The sequence below is a fragment of the Nicotiana sylvestris genome, chromosome 1 (genome assembly GCF_000393655.2).
Source record: "Nicotiana sylvestris chromosome 1, ASM39365v2, whole genome shotgun sequence".
Taxonomy (NCBI): domain Eukaryota; kingdom Viridiplantae; phylum Streptophyta; class Magnoliopsida; order Solanales; family Solanaceae; genus Nicotiana; species Nicotiana sylvestris.
The window spans coordinates 171353077-171373783 of record NC_091057.1 but is presented as its reverse complement, the minus strand read 5'-3'; the positions used below and the strand labels follow the sequence as shown (position 1 = coordinate 171373783).

General features: G+C 35.2%; 2 protein-coding genes across 3 annotated transcripts; one reads left to right on the top strand and one right to left on the bottom strand.

Moving 5' to 3' along the window:
• The first annotated feature begins 5249 nt into the window (after nt 1-5249).
• Nucleotides 5250-9055, top strand: LOC104223220 (protein YELLOW LEAF 1, choloroplastic-like). The gene is made up of 5 exons (XM_070156425.1): nt 5250-5427; nt 6645-6740; nt 7509-7663; nt 8363-8435; nt 8790-9055. The coding sequence occupies exons 2-5, from the start codon at nt 6695-6697 to the stop codon at nt 9053-9055; spliced, it is 540 nt and encodes a 179-aa protein (XP_070012526.1). The 5' UTR covers nt 5250-5427; nt 6645-6694.
• A 658-nt stretch (nt 9056-9713) lies between these two features.
• Nucleotides 9714-18777, bottom strand: LOC104218113 (fatty acid amide hydrolase-like). Of its 2 annotated transcripts, none has more exons than XM_070171081.1 (21): nt 18660-18777; nt 18460-18559; nt 18270-18379; nt 18124-18184; nt 17183-17379; nt 16980-17109; nt 16669-16746; nt 16441-16588; nt 16111-16223; nt 15950-16025; nt 15547-15618; nt 14855-14906; nt 14169-14249; nt 14000-14083; nt 13769-13872; nt 13589-13681; nt 12959-13027; nt 12007-12071; nt 11572-11633; nt 9963-10058; nt 9714-9864 (listed from the first exon to the last, which is right to left on the bottom strand). In XM_070171081.1, the coding sequence occupies exons 2-21, from the start codon at nt 18536-18538 to the stop codon at nt 9802-9804; spliced, it is 1833 nt and encodes a 610-aa protein (XP_070027182.1). In that variant the 5' UTR covers nt 18539-18559; nt 18660-18777; the 3' UTR covers nt 9714-9801. The 2 variants fall into 2 exon arrangements, with proteins under 2 accessions (XP_070027182.1, XP_070027183.1); XM_070171082.1 differs by having other exon boundaries at nt 16980-17097.
• Nucleotides 18778-20707: the final 1930 nt, after the last annotated feature.

The window sequence follows — 20707 nt, the reverse complement described above, 5'->3', positions numbered from 1 at the left end:
TTGCTTTAAGTGCTTTTAAGCATAAATGGCTTTTAATCCATTTTATAGTATCTGGATAAAGTAAAAAGTGCTTTTAAGCACTTATTTTTAAGCTAAAATGACAAAAATAGCCAAAAGTTAGAATTCCTAACTTATGACTTTTGGCTTAAAAGTCACTGTCACACCTCCTTTTTTTTACCTACACCCCGCGAAAGGGGTATAAGGGAGTTTTTCCAATTTAAAGTGACAATCGAAACGGGATTACTTTTGTTTATTCAGAGTCGCCACTTGGGATAATTTTATGGTGTCCCAAGTCACCGGTTCAAATCCCGAATCGAGGAAAGGATTGACTCTGTTTAACAGTCAGCGAACCAGAAATCCGAGTAAGGAATTATGTTAACCTGGGAGAAGGTGTTAGGCATTCCCGAGTTCTGTGGTTCTAGCACGGTCGCTCAACTGTTATTTTTGGCTCAATTATTTGATTTTAAAAACACTTTTAGACCTATGTGCATTTTAGCTTTTAACCGCTTTTAATTAATTTTAAAGAAGATTGAACGTCGTTTAAAACGTGCCTTTGGATCGCGTCACATGAAATGCACCCGCAATCCTAAACACATTTTAGTCAACGTTTTAAGATTTGGATTTGGGTCACATAAATGCGCACCCGAGTTTAGGAAATTAATTATTAGAATAACGCTCATAAAGCGACTACGCGTTTGCAACTTTGCGAGGGCCATGAAAAGTTTGCTAAATGGCATGCCTCAATTTCTAGAGGATTAAAGTTAATTAAGCGAGGGCCACATATTTTGAGATTTTGTTTGGCATGGCACACCCCGATTTATTCTAACCCCAAAAGGTTTCTAAACTCACTCATGAGGGCCATAAACTATTTACATCATCTAATATGGCGCGCCTTAAATCAAGGAGAGCTTAATTAACTTCAACAAAATATAATTCGGAACCTTTGTTTGCGCAAATGCCACTACGAAGAAAATCGGGCTCACATATCGAATCCCGCCCCAGAGAATAGACGGGCGAAAAGGGCAGTCTAAGTTACTTGGAACCTTTCATTCAATTGGGCTAATGTTAGGCCCAATCATGGGGAACAAACAATTTGGTACAAAAGTTAATTAATCCCAAATCAATCGAAACTATCTGAAACAAAGCTTGAAGTAACATTTTTTCTTACTCTTGGATTTTAACTATATGGACATGAACTGATTAGACAGAATTCTGGACGCTAATTTCTCGCAATTCAAGCCAAGTCTGCTGTGGAAAATGAATCCAGCAACAACAATTAAACATGTTGTTGGGCTCAAAACATAAGCCCAGATAGCATTGACACACTGTTCTTCTTTGCACATAGCCCAGAATCCAAGGCTTAGTGAACTCAAATCTTGTAAAATCAAGGCTGAAGATCAATACTGGATATCGAGTCTATTCCAATCAACAAACTACCATTTGCAACAACAATAAACCTGTTAACCCTCATCCCTACACAGTAATTGGGACACAAAGCAGTTTCAAAGGCTACTAAAAACACATGCTCGACTTCAGCTACCCAAATATTCATGTTTGAATTCAATTCTAAGCTAAATTCGCAAACAAACTTGAACTTAAACTCACTTAACTCTTCCTCAATATTGATAGTAACGAAATTTAGGAAATTTGCACCATTCACTTGAATCAAAAGAAGAAGAAAAATCAACACCCCAAACTCTTAAAGAGCACAGGTTCATTTTTACAGCATACCAATGCCATAAGATAATCGAGCTACCATGCATAATACAGAGTCTATTGCAGAACATTTAAAGACACAGAAGAAGCCAATGAAAGGAAATTCAACAACTTGTATTTAGTCAGGCTTCAGCTCGAAGTACATGTTCCTAATCACTTGTTGACAATGGTTTGGAAGATACCTGGTAACAAGCAGCAAAACAAAAGGAGAAACTCAGTTGAAATTAGAACAAAAACAGCAAAAATTGACAGCAGCAACAACACAGACCAATTTCAGCAAATGAAACCAGAAAAATTGATTTACAATCCAATGGAACAGTAACCAGGCAACAGAACTCAACCCAGAACTTTCAAAAATCAGATTTAAACTATTTTTATCTCAGAGAGTCAGAAAATGTTTTAGTATTTGAAAAATTTCAAAGACCAAAGCTGGGAATTCAATGGAACAATGTTTTCTTTGATTTTCAATCGACTCTGATTTTCTGTATTTTTCTATCTATATTTCTTTTTGAGAGTCAAGTTAGGATGCCTTTATAGGTAAGGCACTAGGGCAGCCTCAAAGAGTTCAAAGTTGCACTTAAAACCTTCTGAAATTTTCATTTTAGCTTAGAAATCCCTAGTGTAAACCTCAGAATTTCAAAATACCCCTCACCCCAGCTTCTAGGAAGCTTCTTAGTTCAGTTATATAAGATTCTCCTACCTATATTCCCCAATTTACCACCTAAGCATCCTGTTTTTACTTCAGACAACCTGGCCAAAACATGGGCCAAGTTGACCCAGGTTCGTGTGTTTGAGTCTACCAATCATGGGCTAGACCTTTTCTTTTGAGCCGAATTTTACTCGAGGTTTCATAGAAGAACTCGAAGAAAGAGAGGAAAAAAAACAATACAAGGGGGAAGGGGACTAAACCAAGTCACAGACTCTTTGTCCTAACAACTTCAGGGGACCAAGTAGCACGGGCAAACCAATTAAACTAATCTTCAAATTCGGAAACACTAATTAACTTAAGACGAAAAACATGCAAAAGAATTGGAATATCGGAGAAACAAATAAGAAAAGAGAAATAAAAATCAAAACATGCACAAAAGGAACATAGGAAGATGGTAAAAACTCACATGAAAATCAACTCAGAAGTTGAAAACAAATAACCCGGCCCGTAAGAAATGCGAGAACTTCGAATCTTCAGAATTTCCCGGTCAAGTTTGACATTAATAATGTGTTCTTGTCAAGAACACATGAATAACGTCGAACTAGACCCAAATCCCACTGAGATCTTGAATTTGAGTTGGTTTGGAATTTTAGGGCTTGAACTAGATTCAAGATTCGACGAGCTGAGCTACGATTTGAGGGAAACCAATCAAGGATTTGGAATGAGGGGGCTTGGTGGTCATGGGGTGTTATTCTGGCGGTGAACAGAGGTGGCGCCACCGGGCTAAAGCGGCGAGAATATGAGGGCGGCGCTAGGGTTTCTTAGGGTGGTCTGTGAGAGGAGTGAGGGAGATGAGAGACGGGGTTTGGGGGGTAGTGAGATTAAGACACTTAAATATTAAGCCCTCCCCACTTCCCCGTCGTTGGATTAGAACAACTCGACGGCCCATATCTTTCTTTCACGGAACGACGTCGTTTAGGTTTGGGGGGGACCGGGCATTAGGGGCAGGTTTTGGGCTGGGTTTCGGGGGAAATGTTTGGGCCTGAGGGGAAATTCAATTGATAAGCCCAATTCACAACCCTTTTCTCTTTTTTTCAATTTCAATTTTTTTTTTTCCAAAATTAAATAAAAAATTAAAAATAAAACCTAAACTAAATACCAAACCAAATATTCCTATCAAACTAAATTAACTAACTCTAAATAATAATTACTACAACTAATTATAAACCAAATTCAAGGAAAAAATACCGAAAATAGAGATTAAAATTAAAAAGCGCAAAATAAACTATTTTTTTGTGATTTTTCCAATTTTTATGAAACAACTAATTTGTTAATTAATCCTAAAATGTAGAATTAAATCCTAAATGCAAATACAACATATTCTTTTTGTATTTTTCACTAATTATAATGCACAACCAAAATGCAAACAATTAACAGAAAATGCCACGAAAATCCACAAAATTGCAAACACTAACAAAAATTATTTTGTTTTGAATTTATAGGAGTAATTCATATAGGGCAAAAATCACGTGCTCACAGTCACTTACAACAAACCCATCCAAACGGGCTCTAGATAAGTTGTATTTTAATGATTTTCTTGTGTTTTAAAATCGATAATCATGTATTATAAGTTCTTGGTTAAATTTTGGGGGATTTGCATCTATACCCGCTTTTTGGGTCACGTTTTAATTTGTGCCCGCTTTGCAAAAAAAAATTGCAAGCGTACCTATTTTTTCGCGTAACTTCAGCATACGGGGCTGAAGTAACAAAGACAATCACGCAAAACTTCAGCATTCTAGTAGACGGGCCTGAAGTAGCAAAGCCAGTGCTGAAGTTTTTTTTAACCTGGATAAGATGCTGAAGTTATTTAGTTCATTTGTAAAAACTTCAGGACTAAAATAGCTGAAGTTTTTTTTGTCCTGGATTCATTAGTTTTGTCGTAAAGCTTTTTCAAAAACTTCAGCAGAAGATGCTGAAGTTATTTAGTTCATTTGTAAAAACTTCAGCACTAAATAAGTTGAAGTTTTTTTGCCCTGGATAAGCTTTTTCAAAAGCTTCAGCAGAAGATATTGAAGTTATTTAATTCATTTGTAAAAACTTCAGTACTATATAAGTTGAAGTTGAATCCATAAGACCATAAGCAAAAACTTGAATCCAGCAAAAACTTTATAAAGTAATTGTAGTGAATAATATTTTGTTTGTTGTGTAGTAAAAGGAATATGGCCACGAAGTTCAACTTTTGATCACTACGAAAACAGAAAAGTATTTAATTATCAAAATGTAGTTCATTTTAAATTTTATGTTACAACTAGTGCAATATTATGGCAAGTGCACTTTGGTGTATGAGTTGCAGTTTAAGCAAATGATGGATCTTTTTACAATTTTCATCATTTGCAGATTAAGACAAACTCTTCAGGCTTATCTTTAGGCAGGGTTGGTGTAAGTTGCTTACCGTAGCTAATGCATATCACTAAGCTGATTTTTTTGAAAGAGAATGTAATCGGATTTCGTTGATGTTGAGCCTTTCAGTTGTTAATTGAAGAAGAAGAAGAAAACGAAGGAGGAGAAGGAGGAGGAGAAATAGGCTGAAGTTATTTAAAAACTGGGTACAAGTTAAAACTTTTTAAAAAAATAGGTATATATTAAATGAAGACGCCCTATTAGGGTGTCCCGTGCAATTTTTACTTAAATTTTACTGCTATTTTTGGTGGAAAAATGTTTTCTTTAAAAATATCTTCCGATAACCAAACATCAAAAAATAATTTCTCTACTAAAAAATAAAATAGTACTCCTATGAGAAATTTCGCTATTTTCTTGCATGAGGAATAGTTTCCATCATTACCAAACACAACATAAAATTTCATCCCAAAGATTTTACCTCTAATGACCTAATAAATAGAGAAGCGAACCACATAATTTGCATCCTACTAACGGGATTAGAAGCAATGGCATAAGTTCATGATTTCTACGTTTAGTGATTCTCTGTTAATTTTTTTATTTCACATGGGATTCTAATCGAGCAGCTTCAGAAACTTGGCAACCGCTGTTTTCTGTATCAGAAGGTGAGCGCCGAATTAACTATGAGTCGGACTAAATTAAGCACCCTAAACAAAGCTTCAATTAACTGTAATTTTTTTATATAAATAAATAGTATCTTATGTATTTAAGAAAAGCAATTTGGAAATATCTTAGCAGATTGCCCTGTCTTGTTTCTGGATTAGTTAAGGTATTAGAGAATTAGAGTCTGATCCAATAAGAGCCTTTATGATCCTCGTCCTTAAGAAGGAATTCTTGGGTGGTGTATATTTGGTTATGGAACAGAATACATGTGACATCTGATCTAAGAGTAAAGCTGATATTGGACATTGATATCCTTTCGTTGGTAATCTTGTTTTGCCTACCAGAGGCAAGAAAGGCCATTCGATTTGTAGGAATAAGCGATTCGGTTCATGGTATCGTTGTGCTTGTGGAAAAACATGAGAATATGGTTTCAAGAGAACGGAATGATAGATGGAGATATTACTCGTAGAATTAAAACCGGATGGTTGAAATGGAGATGTGCTACCAGGGGAGTTATTATGTGATAGAAGGATGCCTACCAAAGTGAAAGGCAAGTTCTATAGAACAATTATAGGACTGATACTGCTATATGGTAGTGAATGTTAGGTCACTTAAGTTCAACATATTCAAAAGATTAGTTTTGCGGAGATGCGAAGGCTAAGATGGATGTGTGGTCATACAAGATCAGATAAGATTTAAAAATATCATTCACTAGAAGATGCATGTAGTAGGCACCGAGGATAAAATAAGAGAAGGTTGTTTGAGATGGATTGGTCATGTCCTGAGTTGACCTCCAAATGTACCGGTCCATGGGTGTGAAATTATGGTAAGTTAAGATGTTAAAAGGGGACGAGGTAGACCTAAAATCACATGGAAAGAAGTTCTACCGAAAGACCTACAATTTCTTGGAATAAATGCAGACTTAGCTAAAGATAAGACACAATGGAGGAAAAAGATTGATATAGGTGGGAATAGGTTTTAGTCTTGTTAGTACCTAGTTTCTTGCTTTTCTATAATGATTATTCTACTAGTTTATATATATTAAACTTGTTTTTCACTGATTATTCTATATGGTGTGATGATGACATGAGTTGACCTTAAATGGAGAAACATGATCAATAGATTCTCTCCCAACTTATTCGCGATTGACATGTAGTTGTTGACTTCTTGTTATTGTTGTTGATTGCATACTCAATCTACTCTTCCTTTTGTATTTCAGGATTCTAGTAGGAGTTCAATTTCAGGGAGAGACAGAATTTTTTCAAAGAGATGTTATCTGCCAGTACCTCTATGAGTGCACCTACTTTGCCAATAGGTATGTTTGTGTATATTCCTTGACTGATTCCTTTTGATAAGTACCTCTGCATGTATTTAAAGGAAGGCCAGATTACTATTTTTTCATGTAATTAGGAGCACACAATGAAAACTTTCATATCCTTTGATCATGTCAAACATTAATATATTACTCCGTATATATCAGCTTCTCTTCTTGTTATCTCACTGAGGAGCCTTTGTTACATTAGATGTACGAATATCTGAACAGCCATTGCTACGTAAGTGCTGTAGGAATTACGTCAGGACGTAACATGAAGTAATGATCTTTTTGTAACATTGCAGTTGCTGTTCTGCATATAAGTTTTGACTGTTTTAGCACTCTCTCTTTCTCTCCATGAAAACATAAATTTGCATCACCAACATGTTGAAATACTTTTTCTTACTGCAAATCAGTAAAAATGTGTATGATTTATCATCTTAGCTTTTCTTGAATTTGGTGTTGTTCAACTCCTTTAAATTCTAAGATGCATCCTTTGCCCTAAGTCAAAAGGTTTTGTCTTTGAGTTTACCTGTGAAAAGAAACACTTAAAAATAAAAAAGCTCGCCTTTGATTTTCTGGTTAACTTGATGTGATGGTGTTAGCTTCTGAAGTAACTGAATTGAACATTTATGTTTAAGGTTTGACAAAGATGTCATCAAAAGATTTGATACTTTAAAATTCATCGTTGGCAAAACCATTTGAAGATTTGCTGCTTATCCTGCAGCTTGTGCTATCTATGTTGTTAATCGTTGGATATTGTTGTCACAGTGAGAGCAGACGCTGAATGCCTGAAGCAATTCAAGCCAATAGTATCTTTTGGCCACCAGCCGCTTGGCATGCAGTCTCAGTTTATTAACAATGGAAGACACTTGATATGTCCTGTTCAAGAAAAGCGCGCTTCATTAATATGTGTTGCTGCTCTGGTAACATTTCTTTGGGTACTACTGTTTGTGCAACTGCTAGCATTGCGCTGTTTAGTTACATGCCCCTAATGATTCTAGTGGATCAGTCGTACTTGTCATGTCTTATATATTAATTTTGTGCGACGTTTGCTGTGAGAAGCTTCAGAGCTTCAGAATGGGCATAAGTTATCACATTGGACTATTTCTCCTTCTGCAGTCAGTATATTGTAAACAACTGCACTCACTAAAACAAATGCCCGGAACTCAAGTTGATTAGCCTTTCTATTTGCAACTCGTTGCTTATAGATATGGCCTCTCTACCCCTCAAGGTAGGGGTAAGGTCTGCGTACACACTATCCTCCCCAGACCCACTTGTGGGATTATACTTTATTGTTGTTGTTTATTGATATGGATTGGTAAAATGTGGAAATATATCCTTGTTTGTTACTTGAAAGTGGTAGTGTAATGCATTTCTAGTTATAGACAATTGGAAATAGGATCTACCAAACTTTTATCTAAAAAAGAAACAATGGGAATTAGGAGTTTAGGACCTCATCACTTATGTATATTGATGTTCTTGATACTGCTGCTCCGATTACTGCTGCTCCGATTACTACTGCCTGCATTTAGTTTTTGGCTTTCCATTTCCTGCATCATTCTAGTAACATTTATAGCCACTAGTATTCCCTGTTCAACCTTTCAATTTTGCATTTAATGCAGAGTGCCAGATGTGCAACTAAAGGCCAGATGCAGACTCTTACAAAGGCAAATTCAACCATTACAGTTGCACCAGGTCTGCGTACACACGACCCTCCCCAGATTCCACTAGTAGGATTTCACTGGGTCGTTGTTGTTGTTCTTTACGGAAACTGGTGGAACAAAATGAATGGAAATAAAACAATCCATATTTTACATGTTAGCTGTTTTCACTGTTATGCTTATGGTTAGTGGTGACCGCATCCCGCCCTGTTGATTTAGAAAGCAGTGTTATTAAAAGTCATTGTTTTGTTGCTTAAAGTTATGCACAATGCGGCTCTTCACATTTTTCAGCAATTTTATCCACCAAAAAATAAGCAGCCATGCTTATATTCTATAAAGATCCTGTGCAAAGTATCATTTGATGCTGATATATCTGGGTTGAATGCAGGGAAGGAGAAATCTCCTGATCTCGACGATGGTGGGGCTGGGTTTCCCCCTCGTGATGATGATGGCAGCGTGTGGTGGAGTGGGGGTGGGGATGGGGGTTGGGGTTGGGGTGGGGGTGGGGGTGGGGGAGGCCATTGGGCAGGTGGGGGTGGTGGAGGCCTCTGGGCATTCTTCTTTTTTGTTTTTCTTGTCATCCTAGGCTTCTTGAAGGATAAGGAGGAAGAAGGACCCTACCGAGATCAAAGAAGAAGAAAACCAGCATATTGATACATAGAAATCGAAATATTATTGGAAATCTGTGATTTGCAACAAATGTTCTTTTAGTAAATCTATTTTGTCCCTAGATTAGACCTTTTATCACGTAATGTTTGCCCTTATGTTTATGTTAATCAAAGCTATTTTGGTGCTCTTTTTGGAAAATGAGTGTGGTTCCCTGTAAGATGATGTGTTGTACTTTTCACAAGTTCCCTTTGCCTCTGTTGTATCTCTTTAACTGCTCTAATTATCGTTTGCTTTTTCGTAATTTGGTCCAAATTACAGAAAGGTTGCTGGTACTAAATACATGAAGCAAAGGCAAATATCACCAAAATCCACTAGATATAATTATTGAAAAGCAACCACATTTCTATATCTAGGAGTATTATGCTTCAGCTCTTATTCGATTCATTCTCTGAGACTTTGAGTAAGTTCATTTGTGATGAAATCTTTTCTTACCCTGAGGTTAGGCTTAAGCTTATTCCTGTCAGTTCCCTCGCTCTCTTCCTTGTGATTTTTTTTTACATGTTGGGAATTCTTGTGTATTTATAGGCAACCAACGGACCCCCCTTTTTGATTGTATAATAATATATAAATATTTAGTGTACTTAGTTGCACACACTTCTAAGTGTGTCCTAAATCAAAGGCATGAAAGTGACAAGTGCTTAAAAGGCTCCAAAAGAGACTTCTCTCTTCTGATATGGGAACAATTACACACTTCCCAATTTTAAAATAACAAACTAACTTACACATTATTCTCACTTCACTTTCAAGATGTCATAGAACTCCATTGGCTTCTTCCTATACTCTGCAGAGAATTCCTGAAAGCACAAATCAAAATCTCCCGTCAATAATCTGTTGTAAATTTTAGCAGTTATAGTTGGTTGGGGCGGGTGGTGGTAGAGATGGAGGAGAATACCTCTATCACACTAGCTAAACGCAAGATTGTAGCTTCACACCACGGACGACCAATAAGCTGCAAACCTATTGGAAGTCCTTGCTTATCATAACCAATCTAAGCATATGAAAAAAAACAAAAGAGAAAGAAAGGTGAATTAGTAAGGTAAGGTAAATTTTGGAACACATGATGTTGATCGACAATTGACATCCACATGCTTTAGAATGAATAATTATGATCCTATATTGGTAGTCATCAAGAGAGATCTTAGTGTTAAATGAAACAGTGGCGGACGCACGTGGTGGCAAGCGGATTCAACTGAACCCGCTTCATCAAAAAATAATATTGTGTATATGTATAAATTATGACTAAGCTGCGTAAATTTTGTATAAATATGTTATTTGAACCCACTTGACAACTACTATTTTACCACTAAAGTTATATACTTTTAAGATTGAACCCGCTTGTACAAAATCTTGGGTCCGCCACTAAAAGGAAACAGACGTCATGCAAATACAGACCGAGAAGTTGTGAAGAGAGATAAGTTCAGACGTCTATTTTTCTGCTGCATGTCAAAATTAAAAGGAAAGAAGTTGAGCAGGTCCTTGACAGTAAACTAGCATGCAGAAAGCACCAATAGATCTATTTTAATATTTTCACTATGTCAGATAGCTCTAGTGTTCTTGTAGCTATGCACTTCATGTTCCTACGAAAACTCGGATTATAAATCTTCTACCACATACATAGAAACTTTATAGGACATCCAAAAGAATACTGTGATCTGGGAGGAGTTATAATCTGCTTTATCTCTTATTTCATAGTCAATCCATGAGCATGTCTATGGCCAATTGTCTACATTCCTATATCTAAAGAAATTAGCTGCTACTAAACGAAGAATGGTATGCTGAAATTTCAAAGGCTAAAAGGAGATCAAGCTAGCAATAGGAATGAAATAAGAACAAAGCGAGACTCGACATGCTATAGGAGAGAAAATAGTTAATGATGTGCCTTTCAAGAGGATGTGGAAGTGGCACACCAGAAAGTATCTGACTGAGAAGTTCCGTTCTTGTGGTAGTGATAGTTAAATTTTGTCCATACTGAACTACAGAAAAACCTAGCAAAGCTATTTGTGTAATTAATGATTTTGGAATACTGAAGCCACATATAAAAGGATGCTCTAAGTTTACCTATTTCCCGACAAAAAGAAGAATGAAGAATAAACTCTTCTTAATAGTCAATCAAAACCTTGGATCTTTTTTGTATCTTTTTGTGATTTGTAAAAACATCTCTTCACATCTTCAGGTTTTTCGTACAAACATTATCTGGTCTGAGTTAATGTGAATAAAGAGAAGAATAAAATTTGCACTTGCACGACCGGTTTCAACATAATTAATGAGGAATTTGCTGAGGGAAATCAAAATTGGCACTTATTCCTTCCTACAATCCCATATTCACCGATTTCCTAGCGCAATATTTTATATATATGATAGATCTATTGTAATATTATTAGGTTGAAATGCTTAGAAGCTTGTTTGCATATCATCAACATGCAGGTCCTTCCATTCCAAATCCTTTTCTGAGATTTACTCTCAGTGGACTGCCTAACAGGAAAAAGATGAATGTCACTTACAGGGACAGAAATTGCTGGAAGCCCGAGAATGTTTGCTGTTATAGCAAATTGCATTAGGCTTGCTGAAAGAATAGCAAAGAGTAAGTATTAAGTAGTCTAAAATAAAGTTACATCATCAGGAAGTGCTCATCGTAACAAAAAGAAATGTAGTAGTATTAAAAATATTGTGTGAGATAAAACGCTTCAGGACTTCCAATACCAAAGTACAATACCTGTCTCCAATGCATGCAAAAATCAAATTTTGGTTTATGACCCATCGAATAGCCCAAACTGACCCCCCCTACCGTGACCCAAGCAAACTTTGAAGGGGTTATGACCCAACTAGTTTATTAGTTCAACCCGTTTTGACCAGCCCAAATATAGCCCAACCCACCTATTTGACACCCCAGATGCAATCCATAGAAACCACAAAGTAATAAAATGATGTTAACCTACCTACAACTTGCAAATTTGTCTCTCCAACTTCAAGAGCACTTTCTGGAATTTCTGGAGCTGTCATTCTGGAAGAAAATAAAAATAGAAGTTATGAATTTAAGTGTCAGTTAGTCCTGAAACATATTGACATGAATGACAGTATACACAAAGTACTAGCCAGCTACTTCAGTTGAAAAAAAAGGAAGATATAATTACTTGGGGCTAAATTCAAAAATATTTTGTTCTATGATAGATAAGCCTCAGTATGTGTCCTCCTATATGAACATGCACATTTACATTTGATGTGAAAACTTCATCAGTGAGGTATTCAATGAAACTCCTCTGTAGATCATAACAACAGACAAATGTGATTCTGATCATCATGCTAAAATATATGGTACGAGCTCCTCTCAAAAGGCTAAAATATGGGGTACAATTTCAAGGACACGAGAAGTATCCTAATCTCTAATACTCTTATTGAATCATTCACTCAGACATTTTCCACATTAAGTGAAAAGAAATATATAACTCCTATTTTGCGCTAATCTTGTATGATTTTTACTGTCGTTGAGTAAAATCTTATATCAATAGCAAGAGGACACCAGAAAAAACTCTTTTCTTGTGACATAACAACTATTTCTGAAACCAACTTCCTGAAACATCCATCAACCAGAAGATTGAGGAAAATTGCCAACACTATCATGCAACTCAAAGGTCGGTTTATCTTTTAGTTCAACTTTCCAAATCATTGAAAACAAACACAGGTTTCCCTCTTATAAGAGCTCTTATACCATGCGAGATATGTGAGATTGGGAGATGCATAAGTACTATGTCTTATGACAAATCTAACAGAGATCAACCAACAACTCGCACAATACATGCAATGGATAGTAGCTACTTATGCAACAAACAGGATATGGAAGAAGTGTATTTATAGATATAAGGGCACAAAAAGTGCAAAAACTTAGTTTACCCAGTGGTAGGTGTTACAATGACATCTACTTTCTTGAAAATCTCCATGTGGTAGTACATTATCCTTCGCCTGCAAGAAGAGACACAGGAAAGCTGAATAAGTTGAACAAATTTTATCATATTTCTAAATGCAATTCTGTAGCGAGTCTTGAAATCCTTTAATATTTAGATAAAATCTAGTAGTACATCTGACACTTAACACGTTGCCAAACATAAGACAAAAAGAACCATTAGATGACACTTCAGAAATACAAAGTAACTATGGACTAAACTAACAATGAAATTAAAGGCGTGAACATGGATTCTAATGTGCTCTTCTAGTAGAAGATAAATTTGTTTCCATCCACAAGCTCTGAGAATATCTTGTTCTAGTTGAAAATTTAAAATCAGGATACGAAGATGATAACTTTTAAGCTTTTACACACAATGAGCTTAAAGTGAGCTAAGCAAAACCTAAAATTGCTGATGTAGTTAAAGCTAGAAAAGTTTATCTAAATGTAGAATCATACGTATATGCCACTGATCCACAACACAAATGCAGTTTTCACATCCCTAATTCGATATTAAAACAAACAGCAACTGAACAAATTGTTTCAACATGTATCAAGTAATTCAGTAACTTATTTTTTACCTAAGGCGCTGGACAGAAACATAATCTGATGCTGCAAATGATCTGAAGAGTGCTAGATTTGTGCGAGTATCATTAGTCAATCTTACTCCTTTCCTACATAAAGTGAAAAAAAGTTATATTAGTCCAAACTACAAGATTGCAAGCAGTTGTACTAATAGCTTGAACGGAAAATAGATATACCCATCCTCGCAATCAGGATTCAATAAGCATAGTGATTCAGATCCAAAAGTAACAGTATGGGCTGTGCGCAGCTCACGAAGCTCCGGTATGACGATCTCTGTTGTCTTGATTGCAAAGAGTAAAGCAATAAAAATAGAATAACAAAGTTACATCCAGAAACTGAATCTGAATTTAAGCATAAAGTTTTCTGAAATAGATGACAAAGGGTAATAAAGGGTGATACGGACTTACTTTGCACCCATGCAGATGAAATAATTGGTTTAGGACATCTTCACACTTATCAGTTATATCAGTTGAGCTAACATCATTAAACCACTGCAAGAGATAGTCTCATATCAGACAAAGTTCAACCAAGAAGGTTAAAATCAACAACAACCTTAAAAAACCAGAAGTGCAAAACCTTTGTATACTTTCCCAGGGTAAGTGATCCCAAAATGTTTGAACTCTCATTGGAAGATAAATCTGGTAAACAAGGGAGGGACTGAACAAAAATCAATTAATAATAATGCGAGTACAAAACAGCTTGCTTAATGCAGAGTAAAACTTTTTAATCCAATGAAAAGATCTCATTCTGCATTGAACCTACATCAACAGTCTCCTGTACAAGTATAGGATCAAACTAACCTATGATTAAGATTGGTCTTTTATAGATATATCAAATCCACTTTGGGGACCTAAGACAGCATGGTTACAATGGACAATTGTCACTTTTTTTCTTCAGCAAGTTAACTGAAATAGTCTTCTATATGATACAAGTAGGGTGAATACTGCAGGATGGATAGGAATGAGACATTCAGCAGAAGAACACATCCCCAAACTGAACCAAGAGCAGAACAGGTCACTGACTCGCTGAAGAAAAATGCCTCAAACTTCAGTTTTTAAGGTAATCAACATGCTTGAGTATCATAGGCGATCAACATAACTGCAATTAGTGGAAAATTCAATGTCGAAAAATGATCACTGCCCTATTTACAAATATTAGCTACAGTATTTACAGGACCCGGGGGGGGGGGGGAGAGTCAAATTGGACCCTCAAGCAGAACAATATCTTGAAATTTTGCAAAAGTACACTTTGTGAGTGATTACAGGATTCAGTGGAATTCGATCAGCTGGAGAGGATCCTAAGATTGCTGCATACCTGAAAAGTTGGAAAAAAATAGCAATAATCAACACATATCAACTGTAAGAGTGGTCTTATGACCAGATCAAGAGCTTGACCAAATTTAACAAAAATTTATCCCCATATATACAACCTAATTGAAGAAAGTAGGACTCTGGTGGCATGCGTTAGGAAATTTACATTCTTTTGTCATGGTTAGGGTCTAGCATTGTTCCTTGGAAGCTGACTATCTTGGTGGCTTTATACTTTTTTCAGTAAACTTCTAATCTTTAACTCTGATAGCCTTTGAACTCTAAAGGCATAGGGAGAAAATACATCTGACTTTCAGCACCTATTACAAGTATTCAAGAAATAATGAGATTCAAGAGTCTCTAAGCATATTTTTAACTTAGAGTGATTTCGTGTATTAGTTTTCATGTAGATCGTTTTGATATCTACTAGTAGAATTAGTTTCAATGATTAATGTATTCATTCTATGGATTCTATTTATGTTAAAACATATAAGATGACATTTCAATCGAAATAAAACTACTATAGCATATGAAGAAGTGATAAGGCAACTGCGCCAATTACAAGATAGATTATGCTTTAAATATGCTCATGACCGGAATTGACTATTTGTTTGTAAAAAAAAGATTGGGTGAAACCAATTACTAACACAAGTATGGCATCCTCAACTGTAGCTGTGATGGGTCCAGCAATCGTGACTGTTCCTGCTTCCCACAGTGACCTGATAAAAGAACAGAGATGAACCAAACTATAAACTGATAAGATCAGATAGTAAAGCTTGATCTCAGACAAAAGACCAAGAAAGGTATGATATTGAATGTTAACATAGAGACTTGATAAAACCAAAATCCATAAATTACGGATAACTAAATATAGGAAAGAACAGTCCTTTAGGCTGTTAGAAAATTAAACTGTAGCAACTGAAGTTGGCAAGTTGTATAGGGAGATCATAGCTTTGACAGTAGAAAAGTTTTACCGGGAGAAACAATATATTCAGAAGGATAAAACCAATTTGGTATAGATGCACATTGATCTACACTTCATGAACTTACCCTGTCAGGTCAGTCCGTCCAAATGTTGTTTTCAAGCCGACAACCCCGCAAAGAGAAGCAGGAATTCGTATTGAACCTGGACTTCAGATGAATAAAGCCTGAAAATCTTATAATTATTTCAAAAGAAGATACTAATTCACTAGCCTGATATGTTATACAACCTCCACCATCTGTTCCCAATGCTGCTGAACACAATCCAGAAGCGACAATTGCAGCTGAACCTGAGGAAGAGCCACCTGTGTATCTTTTTGGATTATGCGGATTTCCAGGTGTACTGCCATAGGAAAATGCTCATTAGTGATGTTAAAGGTAAAATATACACTCAACCTAAAATATACCCAAGCAGCATTTGTTCTTCAACATTCGCAAAACCAATGGTTAGCATATATCTTTATCAAGTATGCTTTAACAAAAAAAGAATAAAAGAAGTCATGTCAAAAGGTTACCGCTTCTAACATTTGCTTATTTGTAGGTTCAAGGCAAAAGTTTACCCGTAATTCGGATTATTCCCTGTTGTGCCCATACCAAACTCATGCATATTTGTCTTTCCTACTAAAATTGCACCACTGCTTCGTAATCTTGACACAGAAACTGCATCTATGTTTACCTGGCGAACCTCATGAAACCATGTAGAACCACCTGCTCTTTTTTACAGGGAAAAATTTTAAGCTACAAATGGCAGAGATATTCGCAGAGGAAATGAGAAGTTAAACACATACCCTTTGAAGGATGAGGAAAGCAATCAATGTCATCCTTGACTGCAATTAAAATCCCATCCAAGATCGACAATGGTATTCCTCCATGACCACATCGGGATAAAACAAAAACAGATGAAAAGAAAAATGCTTCAGTAATGAGATCTACAGACTTGGCACAGCAATTCAAGATATGCTTTATTTGCAGGAAATTAATATCAACCTTCAGTTTTATTTGATGGCCTGTACTATAATAAAAAAATGCAAGAAACTGTGAATTGCAATGCGTAGATTCTCAGAACAGCCAATTTAAGCGCATCAACAAATTAAAGTACCTTCCTCAAATCTTTGAGTGGAAGCTGCAGCTTGCCTTCTCACCTCCTTGGGGTCGAAGGAGATTAATAATGGTGCTGAGGGCTGCTTATCATTAAGTACCTCTATTGCTGAGATAAACTGCTCTGCAACCTTTAGCACAATAGAGCTTTTTATTACTCTTGAAGATGACCAAAATAGGAACAATCAATGGAAAGTCACTTGCCATAGATGGGGTCGTAAACTTAGATCTGTAAGCATATCCATAATCACGAATTTTCCAGTAGCGGAATCGGAACGGTTCTCCTGAACCAGAATTCCAACTGCTAGAAGGATCATAATGTGGAAGACACTTCAAGGCTAAATCAACCCGTTCTTCAGGTTTTCCATCTTCTTCTAAGCAAACAACTCCAGGCTCTGGATCTAGATTCATATACATACTAAATAAGTCAGTAACATTAGAAAAGCACCTTAATAATTCCTGAATTTCAACTTCAACCAAATCATGGAATGCCCACAGTGTTATGCTTCTTTCCAGCTACATGTCAGAAAATCAGCTGAGCATTAGTTTATCAGCAATAATGTCATGCTCAAGGAGTGAAATCTAAGTGGTAAAAAGCTTAGCCTTGGATATATAGGATAACTATTAGCTCATGAACTTTTATTGGCAAGAAGTTTATAAGAGCCACCGACTAATAGAAAAAAGAAGAGAGACAACAAGGAGGCAAGTAAGATAGTTAAGTAGAACCATCTCAATGGAATGAAATATCCAAAAGGAAACGGTATCTTCCTACTCCGAGAAAAAAAATGATGTATACTAAACACATAATATACAACAACAATTAAGCGTCAGTCACAAGCAAGTTGATATCAGCTATATGAATCCTCCTTGTCCATGTCACTCCATTTTGAGCTCGTCTCAGCCTAATATTATTAGAAAGAAAAAGAAAGGAGTTATCTTCACTAGCACTAGAAGTTATCTCCATTTTTTACCAACATATAAATCTCTGACAAGACCCAAAGCAAATGTATTAGCATGAGTAAAACCTAATCCTAACTAATTGGTATTACCTACATAGATGGTTTTTCGTCCATTGTGCCCTAAACTAAACATACAATATGATAAACTAATTGAAAGATAAAAGCAGCAAGAGCTTAATACTGAACCTTGAAGAGGGAACTGGGGAATGAACATGGGCACCTCCGGGATCACGGTATTCTTGAGAATCTGACAATCAAAACCATCAGTTTTAATTTCAAAATCTCCTTTTATACATAGAATCACAAGTGTGCGTACAATGATACAAACAAACCTCAGTCATTCCATTCTTCTGCTTCAGGTGACTGGTAATTAAGGAACCAATTAAAGGTGCCTCCATTACTTTAACAAACAACTTGAACCAAAAACCAGTCAAATGTGGAGCTGCAAAATGAAACTTTGATCATAACCAAGAAACTCTATTTAAGGGACTAAAATGAAAAAAAAAAAGATGAAATACAAACCTTCAAATTTTTCCGGCACATATTTCACTTCGGTGAGGTCTACTTCGTTAACCGGCACCATCACTTGCTTTTTCCCCATTTTTCAGTCGAATTGTTTGAACTTAACAAAAACATAAGAAATTATCAAAAGAATGAAATTGATTGACACTTGGTATTTTTAGGATTATATACTTCGATTATAGATAAATAAATCATCTTACACTTAATTCACAGAGCACTGGATGTCGCAAACAACGGCTTTTTCTGCCTAAAGAACCACTGGAAAGTCAACAATGATTTCCTAATTTTTCATCCTAACAGCGACAGTTACCTATTGACTTTTAACAAGTCGTTTGTACAGTCTTGAATAAGGTATGCTTATATTAATTATGCTGATATTAGTTATGCTGATATATTTTTTATTTATTGTTTGGTTTAATGTATTAAAGTATTTGTACAATTTTTAAAATAATTATTTGTTTATAAAAATACCCTCAAAACTAGTCCACACTCTAACTTTTTAAAAGAAACATATGTTGAGAAATATTTTTATATGAAAAAGTTTTAAAAAATTATTTTATTTGTCTACCTATATTGTAAAATAAAATTAAATATTTATTTATAAAAAAAGAAAATACGCTAAGTATTTATTTATTTAGGATATAAATTTATTTCTCACTATTTGGATTATTTTGAACTTGCATTAATATACTAACTAGCATATTTTAATCAAGCATAAATTTTGAAGGATAATTTTGTCTTTAACTAATCTAATGCATGCATTAAAACCCATTGCATTGCTAATACCATTATTTTCTATGCATTATTTATGCATAGGATAATACCAAATAGGATGTATAACTAATGTTTGCATAACTAATGCATAGGTTCAAAATGTCTACCAAACAATGTATTATTAATACACAAAGTTAATGCATGCATTAGCTTATCTAATGCATCCTACCAAACGACCCCTAAATGTTACAGGACTAATAGCATGTTTGCCCAAACTGCAAAAATGTGCTTTTATCAAAATTACGTTTGGTGAGAAGCAGTTTGTGTTTGGCTAATTAGTTTGAAAAGCACTTCTGAGTAGCAATTAGTGTTTGACCAAGGTTTAAAAAACTGCTTCTAAGTGTATTTTTCTTATAGGTGCTTTTCAAAAAAGTGTTTTTGGAGAGAAGCTACTTTTTTCGGCTTCTCCAAAACTGCTTCTGCTTCTCCTCAAAAGTATTTTTTTTCCTTTCAAAAGCTTGGCCAAACACCTCAATTTTTGGCCAAAAGTGTTTTTGACAAAAAAAAAAAAAAAATTGGCCAAAAAGAAGCTTGGCCAAACAGGTTATAAGAATTCTCATGCGATTCTATTTTCGTACTTTGTCTTTGTTCCCGAAAGTACGAAAGGGGTTGTTTTGATGGTAAGCAACCTTCACTTCCAACCAAGAGGTTGTGAGTTCGAGTCTCCCCAAGAGCAAGGTGGGAAGTTCTAGGAGGGAAGGATGCCGAGGGTCTATTTGGAAACAACTTCTCTACCCCGAGGTAGGAGTAAGGTCTGCGTACACACTACCCTCCCCAGACCCCACTAAATGGGATTATACTGGGTTATTGTCGTCGTCTTTGTTCCCGAAAGTAGGAACTTAGAAATGGTCTCAACTACCAACTACTTTAAATTTTAGCAAATTACAAATAATGATCTTGAAAATAAATGCTCTTAATTTTTTGATTCTTGCTTGTCCAGCAAATATCTATCTATAATTAAAAGCAGAAGACAAAAGCACCTCATGAAGCCAAATGGCAGAACAATAGAATGACACATGGCATAATTAGTTATTAAATTATTTATTGGTTATTTTTTTTAATTTAAATATATCTAAAAAATGAAAATAATTAAAAAAAACTACCATATATATGTATATATATATATATGTATATATATAATTGGTTATATATATATTATATATATATATATATATATATATATATATTAATTGGTTACTTTAATTTAATTAATAAATATAGATTTCTTATCTATATCTATATTAATAATTAACTATAATAAAAAAATAAAAATATATATATAAAAATAACTACCCATTCAAATTGGGTGGGAGTAGTTTCAAGTTGGAATTTTTAAATTATTTTAAAATCAAAAAGCAAAAAAAAAATAAAGCTATAAAAAATGGAAAATTCAAATCGGGGAATAGTTTCAAGTTGGAGTTTTAAAATAATTAAAATAAAAAAGATATCTTATAATTAACAATAATAAAAAAAC